This window comes from Sminthopsis crassicaudata, chromosome 1, assembly GCF_048593235.1.
Source record: "Sminthopsis crassicaudata isolate SCR6 chromosome 1, ASM4859323v1, whole genome shotgun sequence".
Lineage (NCBI taxonomy): Eukaryota > Metazoa > Chordata > Mammalia > Dasyuromorphia > Dasyuridae > Sminthopsis > Sminthopsis crassicaudata.
The window spans coordinates 139398398-139413778 of NC_133617.1; the positions used below are offsets into that span (position 1 = coordinate 139398398).

General features: G+C 33.2%; 1 protein-coding gene across 7 annotated transcripts in view; it reads right to left on the minus strand.

The window, feature by feature from the left end:
- The window catches only part of GRHL2 (grainyhead like transcription factor 2), a 211429-nt gene that overhangs the window by 88893 nt on the left and 107155 nt on the right, over positions 1–15381 (minus strand). For all 7 annotated transcript variants that reach the window (XM_074267876.1, XM_074267881.1, XM_074267889.1 and 4 more), the window contains exon 8: positions 3848–3942. In XM_074267876.1, the coding sequence (XP_074123977.1) occupies positions 3848–3942 (95 nt within the window). The remainder of the gene's footprint in view (positions 1–3847; positions 3943–15381) is intronic.

Genomic DNA, 15381 nt, shown 5'->3' on the forward strand with positions numbered 1-15381 from the left:
ACTGTGGAGATATGTGGTTTTTTTAAGAAATGAAGATGAGCTAGTCATATAGTGAGAATGGCATATAGACTATCCCATCGTGATATTCCTGAAATATTAGAAGGTTTTGCATAGATCTTCTAAGGAGGGGTTATGAGAAAACATGAACCGGACTCATATAGGATGAGCAGGCTTAGAATGGATGCCATCAATATCAGACATAATGAATATATATATATATATATATATATATATATATATATATATATATATATATATATATATATATATGAGATATGTATTATAACTATCAAACGGTAGTCAGAACCAACTGTTTTCTTCTTAATTCAATCCTCATTATCTTAATCACTCTGGAGGGAGGACCTAATGGACATATGCCATTGTAAACACTGAATAAAGCTTCAGTAAGTGGCATTTTAACAAGTTTTTGCTTCTTCTCAGAGGAACTCAAGGCACTTATATTCAGATGTTAGCAATGGAATTAGAAAAGGAAACAAATGACTCTAGGGGAACATACTGCAATATTAAAATCACACCCAATTCTAATATAAGGAAGGGAGATTTTCCATCTGCTTCCTGAATTTCTATAAATCTATTTTCTTTCTACTTCCAGATTTTATTTTTTATAGCATTCATGCTGTGAAGTAAGTAATATTTTAAGGAAAAGCCTTTGGCTCTGCTAATGAAAAATACACTCTCAATCTCCTTAATGAAACAGATTTAATTTTTATAGTCCCTTTTAGGAATTTGAAGTAAAGTTTTCTGTAGCCTTTTATTACATATTGATTCAAGGATTCCTTGCAACTGCATGCATCAAGTATCAGTCACTATGAATGGATAAAACAAACACTCACTGATCAGAGTCAGGATAAGCAAAGAAACAAACTACATAAACCTTCCTCCACTGCCATATACCAAAACATATGGGCACATAAACTTGTTTGCTGTGAATAATAAGTTGCATAAGACTGAAACAAGAAAAATGAGCCAAATAAATCATCTTACATAATTTTCTGAAGGCTTCCAAATGGAATGCCCACCCCTCCCTCAACTGTAAGAGGAACAAGTCAGAACTAACTACAAACTAAAAAGTAATTTTCAACCATTTGTCCCATTCAATTTTCCCCTCCTCCACTTTTTAATTCTTCAGTTTGGTGAATAGAAAATAACAAACATGGCTGTCTTCTAATACTGTAAGTTCATTTTAAAAATAAAAACTATATGTCACTAGTTCCCTTAAATATTATTAAACCTGATTCACAGAGACTCTTCATCCAAAGATTAGCTCCAAACTCTATTATAATTTTCAAATTTCATGAGCCAAATTGAATAGGGAATCCTTGAAGCATTTATAATATTATATTTCTTTTTTTTTCAACTCAGAAGATCTTGCCAGTTCTGCCTAGATACTACAAGTATCCCTGACTTTGCAGAGTGTCATGACTCTAAGGGGAAAAAAAATATTGTATAAATAAGATTTTTTTAAAGCACAGAAAAAGCTAGTCATTTACATGAATCCTTGACTCTGTGAAATAAAAATCCTGTTCTAAAGCAAACATTTAACCATCGAGTAAGTGTGGTAGAGTAGAAAGGATAGCAATTTATAGTGATGAGATTTCAGTTCAACTCCCAACTTTGGCATTTATTGCTTCTGTGAATCTGGATAATATTGACTATATTACTATTTTTACTATATTTCAAACATTATGCTAAGTACTTTATAATTATTATTATTATCCTGTTTGATCCTCATAATAATACTGAGATGTAGTTGTTATTATTATCCCATCTCATAGATAAGAAAACTGAGGCAGAGATTAAGTGATTTATCCAAGATCATACAGCTAATAAATCTCTGAGGCCAAATTTGAATTCAGCCCTTTCTGACTCCAGGCCTGGCACTTTATCCACTGTGCCACCTCACTGCAAATCATCTCATCTCTCCTGGCTTTAGTTTCCTTCTCTGTTATAAAAGAGGGATAGACTAGATGTAGGTCTCTAACAATTCTTTCTATTTTGAACTATCCATTCTCTATGATTTATCTATCCTCTGGTTTTTGCCACCATGCATTAGTTACCTTTTCTTTCCTCCCTTAGTCCCTTTCCCCACTAGTGAACCTCCATTTTGGAAAAATGTCCAGACCTATGAGATCCAATTCTCCAGGCTTTGCTACCATGTCTCTACCTTCTTCCCACTTTCCAGCTCCTTTTTTTGTTTTACCTTTTCCTATTATAATTAATCTCCTTGAGGATACAAATTATCTTCCTCTTTCCTCAATGCCCCATACTCTTTTAACACTAACCCTTCCGCATCTTTTTTTCAAGGACATACCGACATAAATAGTATAATATAGTACCAGAGAGTTCACACTAATGCCTTTTGGGCATGGAAGAACTAAAAAGAATCTGGATGAAAAGAGGTGAATAAAATAAATAGCAAGGATACTGCAGACACACTTTTCCTATTCTTTTGCCTGGGATCTACTCTGTACTTGCATTACAAAATGTGCTCTACATTAGAGTAAGTGCCTAATGAATGTTTGCTAAAATAGGAATATTCAGTCACTGGAATAACTCAGCATATTTCTCCAGGTGTTACTATGACTTATTTTGGGGTTTGCCTTTCCTGAGCCTAAAGCCATCTTCTATACAAAATGAAATAAAATTCGCTGCAATTTATGTTTTTTGATGTCATGCCCTCAAAATTCCAATTCTTCTTCTCTCAAATATCCTTCTCTCCTTTATAAGCAATACCACATTGAATGAGTTATTAAGCGTTCTCATTTGTTTTAAGAAATTCCCCCTACAAAAGATTAATAATTTAACCTTCTTGTAGAAACTATACAAGTAGTCAAATTTAAGTGTCACTCAGCACCCAATGTCACCTTTGGTTCCAATTAGAGACAATCTATAGAATAGTTAGGAATTTGGAAATGTGAACATTTGGGTGGGAGAGAACAGAAAGAATAAATATAATTGAATATGATTACAAAATGTACAATTTTCATGAAATCCTAGAAGGATTTTCAGGTACCACATAGTTCACTCCCTTAACTAAACCGTCACACTAGTTAACATGTTGATTAGTTTTACTGAACTGCTTTTTTTCTTACAAGAAAATGGTTATTTGGGGATGGAGAAATAAATATATTTGTAATTAAAAATTAAAAGACATAATTTTTTAAATTAAAAAGAATAATATTTTAACATATAAAAAGAGAACAAAGAAAAATAATAGCATTTCAGAAAAAAAAAAGAAAGAAAAGTATTAAATGAGCAATGAAAGAATAATCAGCTGAATTCTCTGCTGGCCACAGGGCACACTACCATACCCTGTGGAGGGAAGAAAACCTGCCCATCTTCTTCCTCCATCCCCCTCCCCCCAGGTTCTTTGTGTCTTAATCAAGTAAAGTAACACTCCTCCACAGCTGTCAAATTATATACATTTTGGTTAAACTACTTCTCTGGAAAAGTGCCCACAGGGCATTGCATCCTGCTACCAGAAGAATACTCAGCAATATAGTTAGACAACCCTGCCCCAGCTTGAGGCCCCCCATAAAGCCTGGAAATTTGGGAAATCTGGGATGTGGATCTGCTCTGAGAGAGGAGATCTCTTGTTCCACTTCCAGCATCCTCCAAATAAGGAAGGAAATGAATTATTGAGCTCCAGAAGGCATAACAATGAGCCTGTCTTCCTATTCTGTTGGAAGATTCTTTCACCCCATTGGTCCTTTGCAATAACAACATTGCAGTCACCTAGTCAAGGTAAGAAAAGAAACTTTTGAATTCCTATAAAAGAATGAGCCCAGTTTAATCAATCCCTGCCAGTCTTGACACTTTTACTTACTTTTGCCTCTTCGTTGACATCCCAGGTGAAAGAAACAGCATTGTATGCAATTTCTTCAATGTTTCCAATTGTATTAAAACTTTCCTTGTAGTCAGCTGTAAAACACACACACAAAAATTAAACAAAATTTGAAGAAATGCCTTATATAATTGAATTCTTTATCACTCTTCCACTGACTAGAACAAAACTTTGCTTGTTCTTTCATCTCTATGGCAACAGGAAAAGGATTTTTTTTTTCCTTGCTGATATTCCATTATTGCTACAAAAATTATAAACACGTTGAACTATTAAGGGTAATAAATGCAAGCAAAGCAATATTCTTAGCCAATTTTCATTAGTTTTGTTTCTTCACTCTAAGTTTTTATTATGATCTATGAAGGTTTTTTTTTTTCCTATTCTTCTTGACCTTGAATTTTCCTCCTAGCTGCCCACTCATGCTGCAATTTCCACTTTCTTACAAGCCCCATATGGATTTCTTGACTAAACCAACTCTGTAGAACCGTAGACTCAGTGCCAGAACGGGTCTTAGAAATCATCCATCCCAAATTTCAGATAAGAAAACAGATTCAGATTGGTTTGGAGATTTGCCTAAATCTAAGGTCATCTGGCTTAGATAATGGAAGAACTGAGATTTCAGTCCAGCTCTCCTGCTTCCAATCCAACACTATTTCCAACAGCATCCTGCTTCTCTGAACCAAAATTTGTGTTAACTATAAAAAGCATTTGCCCATATGCATCATATAAGAATAAAGCTTCCCTGACCATAATAATCTCTCAATAATATATTTAATATATTAATAATATGTAATATATTATACAATATATTAAATGTATTAATATAATATTTAATATAATAATGTATTAATATATATGTCCTACTATAATATTAAATCACAACTTGATTTCTATGATCCTATGACATCATTTTACCTAACATTGTATTGTCATGGAATCAGTAAAACCACTGAACGGAATATACCTAAGGATTTAAGAAGTTAAAAGAAAATGACATGTAAGTACACTGTACATGGATTCAGGAAGATAAAAATTCAAATCAAAGTTTAATTATGTGTTCTGTACAAATTCCTGAATCTCCCATTTGTAAAATGGGGATAATAATTTGATCATGTTGTGAGAATCAAATGAAATGATATAAAAAAGCCTTTTGTAAACCGTGAAATATCATCTAACTGGAAGTTCTTCTTATAATTATTACCATTACTAAAAATTATAGAGAAAAAAATATTTAAGATTAGATGAGATATATCTCAGCAAAGGAAGACAACCTTTTGCTCATCTGTGACTTGGAAAATTAAAACACAGAAACCTTTCAGTTTAACTATAAAATAAATCATTGCTTTTGATATCTTCTGTCCTTGAGTGGCTGGATTAAGCATCCAGGCAAACTTTAAAACTTAAAGTTCTGCCAGATTAATCATCTTTAAGCAGTACTGTCATCACAGAACTCCTCAGCTCAAAAAATTAGCTTCCCTGCTGCCCATCCTATCATGTCTAAATTTGACTTTGAACCCCTCTGTACAATGTTGTGTCTCCCACCAAGCTTAAGCATAGTTTTTCCTCTCCAGGAACAAAAGTGTTTTACAATCCCACAATTAGATCATTCCTTTTCCAGTATTTATTCAAATTGATCACCTAACCAGTTCTTAGGCCAAATATACATACTTCCAAAATACCCCAGTCCTTGCCAGTCTTCAAAGTTCACCTTATCCCTTCACCTCCTTGAAACCTTTCTTGGTTCTCTCTTTCTGTGAACTTGTATAACTCATATAATCCATTCTCCACAATTTTATATTTAATTATGTATCCTATCTTATAGCAGTCACTAATCATTTCATATGCAATTATCCTTGTCTCTGGCTAGACTGCAAATTCTTTGGAGGCAAAATCTCATTAAGTACTTATACTTCCACATCATCCATAACAACCAGCAGCAAATACTTGTCAAGTCAAGTCAACCAGCATTTTCTTTGTATCTACAATGTGCCAGGCACTGGGCTAACCTCCAGAGATACATAGAAAGGCAAATGTAGTCCTAATTCTCAAGGAGCTCATGTTCAAATGGGGGTTAAACATGTAAACAACTATGTACATGCCCATTATTTTGGTGATGATTCTGGTTGCCTTGGGAAATTGAGCCAACTAATTCAGAGAATTATGTAAAATGACCTGCGGGTATCTTTTGGGGATGAAAACATAGTTCAGAGTCCATCATCCAAAAAGTGTTGGGTGGATTTTATTTGTTCCTAAACTCATTATTTTATAGAAAGGCATTGTGGCCTTAGAGCCAGAGTAAATTGGAGTTAATCTTGGAGTATCTGCATTGAGGAAGATTGGGAATGTTTATTGTTGAAGGTTGTAGCCATCTCTGGGATGGGGCAGGGGAGGAGAAGGAAGAGGGAGGGAAGAAAAAAAAGAAATTTACATGATAATGTTAGACTCTAGCTAAGATTCAAAGGAAGACAGAAATCAGGAAGATGGGGGTAGGAGTGGAGGTGATTATTTTTGTCTTATGAAAATGGAGTAGAGAAATACAAAGAGCAAGGGAGGGCAGTAGTTCTTAAAGTCACTGGATCAGAAAATACATGGAGGCAGTAAGCGGTTAAAAAGACCAGAAAGCTGAGAAAGTTCTAGGTTATGAAAGGCTTTTAAAAGCCAAGCAGAGGATTTTATATTTGATCATGGAGATAACAGAATCATTGGAATGACTGAATAAAAGTGGTAGATGCAGATATGTGTGGGAATGGCATGGTCAGTATTTCAGGATTGATTTATTACTTTGGTATTGAGTGGTGTGATGGACTGGAGGAAGGAGAGCAAGGTGGAGAGATCAATTAGAAAACTATTGCAGCAGTCCAAATAGGAAGTGATGATGGCCTGTTTTTGCTGGTTGATTACAGTTACTTTGCCTGAGTTGAACAACTACTTAGTGAGACATACAAGTTATACCCCAGCTCTCCTAGTTCAGCACTCATCCCATTATAATACATTTGCTCTCAATGTTTATTGGCTGTGAGATAGCATGGTATATTACAGAGATAAAAAGGTGTGGTAGATGGAGCACTGGAGTCTGGAAGAGTCTGGTGAATTATTTGTTCCTAAGCTCAGGACCTTGTAGAGAGGAAGTGGATAGTTTGTTTTAAAGCCAGGAAAATTTGGGGTCAGGCACTGCCTCTAACACATCTTGGCTGTGCAATATAAATCACTTAAATTGGTAGCTGTCTAAAGCTATAAATGGTAAAGAAGGTGTTAACCTGCATTGACAGAGGAAGCTTTACACTGGGAGATTCTATCACTAATAAAATCACAGGTCTGGTCCTTATTCTTATCATTACATTGTAGTTACCCAAAATGGAAACCTATCTGTAATATTTCTGCTTAATCATGTGGGGTTGAAGATTCTTCCTGAAACTTATTAGTATAATGTTTTGCTTCTTGGAAGAATTTTGTGTCATGAAAAAAAAAAAGTGATAATTTTACAGGGTACTATCTCCTCCAAAATCTTTGCATTTTGGCTTCTGATCTCACTACTCAACTGAAGCTGTTCTCCCCAAGTAAGCTTTGATCTTTTTATTGGAAAATTTTATGCTCTATATTGTATTTTATTTATACTTTAACATATTTAACATGTATCGGTCAACCTGCCATCTGTGGTGGGGGGGAAAGAGGGGAAAAATTGGAACAAAAGGCTTGGCAATTGTCAGTGCTGTAAAATTACCCATGCATATATCTGGTAAATAAAAAGCTATAATAAAAAAATAAAAAAAGAAAATTTTATGCTCTTTAATCCACTGTTATCTAGCATAGTGCCAGGCACAGATGGGTGCTTAATAAATGCTTGTTGATTAATTTATCTAAAAAAATTAAATAGAACTAATTTTACTATTTATTTCTGGGGATCCATTCTTAAAATTTTCCATTAAAAAAAGTTTCTATACTTCTAAGTTGTTCTTATACAAACTAGTCAGGAACTTGCAGAGAACTCAAATCAAAGAAAAACAGTGAGCTAACTTTTCTCTGAATCAAAACACTTCAGCAGTACTAAAAGGTTTTAGGTTCCCAATCTGAGATAGTCTCTGAGAATCTGGATTAACACAATGCGCAATATCCAAAGAAAGAAACAACAGGATCAACTCAGACATTCCTTCTCAAAGCATGTATATATAGTTCCAAAATCACAAAATAGATTGGAAGAATGAGAAAACAAAAAAAGAACTTCACCATAAAAACATATTTTAATGACAGGAACACAAGACATAAATCCAAAAGGTAAGAATGATTCTAAAACATCTACAAGCAAAACTTCAAAGAAAAATTATTTTAAATTATATTAAAATGTTTAGTTCTTCTTAAGGAAGAAAAGAATTAATATCTGAAATGGTAACCCATTAAATATGGAATGGCTGTACAAGTTATGGTTTATAGATGTGATGCAATATTATTTTGCTATAAGAAATGGCTGAGGATTATTTCAGAGAAACCTAGGGAAAGGTATGAACTAATATGGAATGAAGTAAAATGGAACCAGGACTATAGTTTATGTGATGACAATGTAGGGTAAAGAGAAAGAATTTTGAAAGATTTAGAAAATCTGTTCAGCATAATGACCAACCATGATCCCAGAAAACTACTGATGAAAGAAACATAGTACCAACCCTCTTAATAGAAGTAAAAAAAAATCAGAGTGCAGAATGAGACTATATATAGAGAGAGAGAAAATGAGAGAGTGAAAGTGAAAGAGAGAGAAAATGAGAGAGTGAAAGTGAAAGAGAGTGAGAGTGAGAGAGACAGACAGAGACAGAGAGAGACAGAGAGAGACAGAGAGAGAGAGATAGCAGGAATTATTTTTGCTTGACTCTCTCTCTCTCTCTCTATATATATATATATGTATATATATATATGTGTGTGTGTGTGTGTGTGTGTGTGTGTGTGTGTGTGTGTGTATAGGTGTATGTTGTAATACCAGAAGATGACAACTGGATTGCCTCTGAACCTTATTGATATCAGAGGTAACAGAGAAAGTCGAAGTTAAACAGAAGACCCAGGAGTAGTTCTATTATGTTTTGAAGATCTAAACAGAAGAACAATTTCACACACACACACACACACACACACACACACACACACAATTTATACCTATATCTATGTGTAACAAGTTTTGTTTTTCTTTCATTGTCAATTTGGAAGGAGCAGATCTTTTGCTAATTGAAAAAAGTTTTTTACTAAGGTGCTGATGATCACCAATAAATTACTGTGTTGCCCCTCTGAGGGATATGTGCATTTTAATGTGGAGGGAGTGAGAGTAAGGCCTCCATTCAAATTTTTATCAAAAAGTTGAAACAAAGCAGAAATAGTAAATTTTATCATGATTCAAAGATGAGGAAGAGTCAATGTGAAACAAAAGCATCAGGAATGATTGAATTTAATAGAGATAAATGTAAAATCCTGGATTTGGTTTTAAAAAAATCAGTTGCACAGATATGAGAGTCTTTGTTAGTAAAACTTTAAAAATAAAAAAATATATGGATTCTGATATACTATAAAATCAACTTTGAATCAGAATTTTGATGTAGTAAAGAAAAAAATTAACATGATTTTAGACTACATGAGGTTTTGATTGTATACAGAGTAAGGAAGCAACAGTCCTCCTATAACATATCCTACTAAGACTATATATCTATTTGTTTCCTCCTTTATATGAGATATGTTCCTAAAAAAATATATGTAAACATATTTTGCTAACATTCAAAATGTACCCTAGAACACAACACCAAATTATTTTATGAAATGAAGGATCCTTTTGCAATGCAAAATATTATTCTGTAGTTTGTTTTTTAAATTCAGATTTTTATATATATTGAGTTTTTTTTTAAACTAGTTATATATGGATGTGTAATTCTGGAATGGCTTAAAGGAAAGGTTAATTCCTGTGCTTTAATTAAGTGTGGCATGAAATGTTCTTTGTAAATTATTTATAACTAATGCTGGCTTTCAATTCTTTTTTGTATATCTTGTTGGAGATTTAGAAGAGGAGTATAATTATAATAAAATTATTTTCCCTTCTGAAGGGATTCTGTCTGGACTAGTGGAGCAAAGTGCTTGGAATGCTTAAAATGGCTTAGGGCTCTGTTAATAATTCAGTGAACATACTCCACAACCCAGTGAGATGCTTCCCAATTAGCCAGACTGAGAAAAGTTTATATATTATAGTCTATATGCAGAAATCTCTTCTTTTCCAAAGAGGTAAGATCCATCTACAAATAGTCAGGTGAGCCCCATCTAGATTCATCTGAACAATTCCAAATGACTTAAAATCATTAGAATGATGAGCTTTAACTTGAGATAAACAGATTAATAAGACTTTTACAGAAGTGGATTTTGTTGATTTTCTCCTCTGCTTTTTAAAGTCATAAAAGCAGTGTCCAAAGCCTGAAATATCTCACAAGTAACTTGTAATTGATTATTTTAATCCTTAAACTTAACATACTGTCAAAGATAATCTGATACTGACATAGCTAATAGCTTTTTAAAATGTGCTGCTCTGGGCAGCTATCTGGCACAGTAAATAAAATCCAGGGATTGGAGTCAGGAAGATCTGAGTTCAAATCTGACCTTAGAGTATTAGGAGTATATGACCCTGGGCAAGTCACTTAACCCTCTTTGCTTCAGTTTTCTCATCTATAAAATGAGGTGGAGAAGGAAATGGCAAACTATTCCACTATCTCTACCAAGAAATCCCCAAATGAGGTCATGAAAAGTCAAACAACTACAATGACTCAACAACAATAACATCTTTATGCTTTTTCCCTGAATTGTTGTTTAGCTCTATGTACCAAATCCTGCTTTTGACCTGGGTAACTATGTTTGGAATCCACAAGTAGGACTATACATTTATCTCTGCTCCATTTTATGTTGTTAGGCTTGCCAAAGCTTGTAGGAATTGGCATATATTGGCTATACCTCTCAGCTTTGTGTTATCAGTAAACTTAGTAACTGAAACTCAAAGATGTACTACTATATTTTTTTCCTTCTCATGTCTAAAGAAGAGACTGAACTGGTAGTATAAAAGGTACCAATTTGGTGTGTAATTGAACACAATATGCACTATGCCAATAGGATGTCAATTTAAATAAACTGGAGTGGATTTGAAATGAGATCTTTTGTTTCGTGCTTGTTTCTATACATCTTGATTGTTGAAATTTAATTCTAAATCTGTTGGTCCCTGATTCATCCATTCTATTTGGGCATTCCTCAAAGATGGTACTTCTAGAAATAATTTATAGTGATAAAGGCAAGAAATTTCTCAAACTGGAAAGCATATCCCATGGATTCAATAACAAATGCAGTTCACATTTTAATAAAAAACAAAGTACTTTTCCATCTACCCCATCCTTCATTTCTTGATTTGACTACAATTAACTTTAGGGGCATAAGGTATGGAAGAGAGGATGGGAATGAAATAGCTCAGAAGATTATAAAGCATAGTAAACCTACTTTACCCAATAAACCCAATCTGTAATGAAAATTTAATCCCCAACCAGTATTCTCAACTGTCTTGGTTGCTTCCAGGTTATCTCTAACTGCAAACCACTTTTCTCAGTAGAATTCAGATACTAGGTCACATAGACTTGAGGAATTTTAATAATGGAAGACATTTTAATACTTAGCAAAATATAAATAGGAATAGCTGAATACATATATAAGGCATTATAGTAATAGACACTTATTTGATTGATGTATAGAATATCTTTTGTCCTATATGTTGTTTTGATTTATTGAAATGACTTTCTTTCATGTAAGGGATGTGGTCAGGTATCTAGGTGGCGGAGTGGATAAAATGCTAAGGCTAAAGTGAGAAAAACTCACCTTTTTGAGTTCAAACCTGGCCTGAGACACTTACCAGCTGTGGGATCATAGACAAATCACTTAACCCTGTTTGGCTCAATTCCTTATGTGCAAAATGAACCGGATAATGTCACTACTGGGTCTGTATCTCAAAGAGATCATAAAAGAGGGGAAAGGACTCACATCTGCAAAAATGTTTTAGCATCCCTTTCTATAGTGGCAAGGAACTGGAAAATGAGTGGAAGTCCAACAATTGGGGAATGGCTGAATAAGTTATGGTATATGAATGTAATGGAATATTATTGTTCTCTAAGAAATGATGAGCAGGCTGATTTCAGAAAAGCTTGGGAATAATTACACAAACTGATGCTAAGTGAAGTGAGCAGAACCAAGAGAACATTGTATACAGTTATAATAGAATCATATGATTAACTGTGATAGACTTGGTTCTTCTCAACAATGCAATGATTCAAGCCAGTTCCAACAGACTTGGGGTGGAAAATGTCATCTGCATCCAGAGAGAGAATATGGAGACTGAATGTGGATAAAAACATAATATTTCACTTTTTTGTTTGTTTGCTTTTTTTTTCTTTCTCATGTTTTTTTTTTCCTTTTAGTCTGATTATTCTTATACAACATGGCAAATATAAAAGGATTGATTGTACATGTTCAACCTATATCAGATGGCTTGCTGTCTTGGAAAGGGAAAAGGTAAAGCATAGAGGGAGAAAAACTTGGAACACAAAAATCTTACAAAAATGAATGTTGGAAGCTATATATATATATTAGGAAAAATAAAACACTATTGAAGAAAAAAATAAAATGAGCTGGAAAAGGAAACTGAAACTGCTCCATGAATTTTACAAAGAAAACCCCAAATGGGATCACATCTAGTCAGAGGTAACTGAAAAACAACTCAATAATAATAAATAGATATAGTGAAATGATTTAGAATGAGAAGACTTGGGCTCTCCTTCCTACTCTACCATTTATAGTTGTGTGCCTATGGTAAACTCGTGTAACTTCCCTGAGCCTAAGTTGACTTCCCTATAAAATGGAGGCATACAGATAAAGAATATTTAAATGACTTGTCAACATGCAGGGAAATAATTATAGATCTGGGATTTGAACCCAGGTCCTCTGACTTCAGGTTCAACATTCTTTCCTCTACACTTTACTATCCTTCACAACCTGTGAATTTAAACTTATTTGAAATATGGAATATTTATTCCACTTATATTTCAAGTTGCTTCTTTCCAAAAAATCAAAGTTTTATGGGTAATTAATCTGTGTACTATGAAATTATATATAATTTTATGTAGTCTTAAATCATTTCCATGTCTTTTCCATGATTGCTTTTATTATTTTCAAGTAATTACAATGAAGTATATTAAAAATATAGTTACATCACCATTATCCAAATTGCTAATTATATGTGACAAAAATTAAGCCTATATTAATATTAGTGGTATTATTATTAACAACAATAAAATATAAGGTATACATTTAGTAGATGTCAATAAAATAGTATCTTAATATTAGTGGTATTACTGTCAACAACAATAGTATATTATATTTTTGGTCACTGGCAAAACATGAGGTTAGTTAATGTCCCAGCTTTTTAAACTATGATTCACAACCCCATATAGGGTCTTATAACTGAATATGGGGGTCATAAAATTATGATTTATTATCAGTAATACCTCTTTTATCTCTCAATTTCTTTTTTCTTTCTTTCTTTTTTTGGTGAGAAAATTGGGGTTAAGTGAATTGCCTGGGGCCACATATGTACCTATTTTACATGCATATATATCCAGGATCACATAAAAAAATTTTGGTAAAAAGGAGTCATGAATGGAAAAAGTTTACAAAGCTCTGAGTTAAATAACCAGTGTTTTGAAGGTGCCTTTCAAATATATGCCTTTTCAACAGCAGAAAAAATAAAAAACAGTCTTGCATCTCTGGAGAATGTTCAAAGTGGTTTTTTTTAAGTTTTTTTCTGATTGGCTCTACCTTATTTTGGCCTTCATAACCTTAAGGTGTTTAAGCATATTTTGGGAAAACTTTTTTCTTGGCAAGTTTTAGGCTTTGTAAACAACAAAAAGAAATTTAGAATTTGCATAATTTCATGCCTGAGTGTGTTGCTGGCATTTAAATTCTTTGTGTTGAAAGCTTTAATGAGAAGACTTATAATAACTGCTAAAAGACTAAATGTGTAATTTTAATCAATATATTTCATCATGGTTCCAGAACCTAATAAAATACAGAGAAGGTACCATAAAGACACTATGGACCCCATTAATTATACTCTATTTAAAGATAATTGGACCAAGACCTGTCAAAAAATAAACTTAAATGGGACTAGTGAAAGAAATAAAAGTATTTTCCATGTGATTGAGAGTAATGAGACAACTTAGCTAAAGTATGTTTAAAATATTATGAAGAAATAATATGTGAATAGAGTTTCTCTGAAGAAAAAAAATATGTTTACAGAACGTGAATGATAATGAAAAAATTAAAAAGTATATTTTTAGAACTAGAAAATTATCACACTGGATCATTCTGGCTAATGAATTTTAAAATTATTAAAAATATTTAAAATCATTTAAAAAATTATCATTTGCAATATTGTAAGCCAACCAACTTCTGAAAGACACTTTACTACTTTGTCAGAAACTGAACAAATTATAAAACAATAAGCCCATGAAGAGTACAGTACCTCATTTGGAAAGATTTGAGAGATATATAGACTAAAAGGGAAAAAAAACAAAATAACATGAATTTCTGTTTTCTGTGCTCTAATATAACATACATTTGAAAGTCTGGTATTCACTACAAATCCCCTTTCTTCTTTTTTTGCATCCATACTGCTTTTAAAAGGTAAGTTTTTCAATTTAAGCACTCACCAATACAATTTACATTCTGTTCTCCCACTATTCTCCAAATTAGTACGTGGCTTTTAGGTACTAAAAATGTTATTAATCTGATGCCAATCTAAGCCTTGGAAAACATAGCTGAACTAAACCTGGGAAAATCAACATCCCATCCATCACTTGTTCTATACTTGAAATCTTTCCAACTTGTTAGAACCTGACAGAGCTTGTACTCTACCTTCAACAACCCAACTTTATAGTTATAACACTATGGATGATGAGAAGCTTCATTCTAAAAAGTAACAAAAATTTGGTGATATTGCTACTTTAAAATTTTCTTCCCATTAGTTTTTATATAAGAGCAAATAGGTGGTACAGTGAATAGAATACCACCCTTAAAGTAGGAGGGTCTGAGGTGAAATCCAGTCTCAGACACTTACTAGCTGTGTGACTCTAGGTAAGTCACTTAACTCTGAGTTTGCCTCAGTTTCCCCATCTGTAAAAGAGTGGAGAAAATGACAAATCACTCCAGGTTCTTTGCCAAGAAAACCCTAAATGGGGTAAAGATTGAAATTTCTGAACAACAACATTTTAGTATTAATATTAGTATTAGTAATTAGTATTTTTGATGTAGATAATTTCCTAAAGATGGAGAATTCTCTGTTGGGGGAACTCCCCCTACCAGGGCAAATTCTATGTCTTATATATGTATGATGGTGGCAAACTCAAGTAGAAATGGAGACCACTATTATAAAACCTTCTAGGTTGACAATTTAAAATATAATGTTTATTATAGTT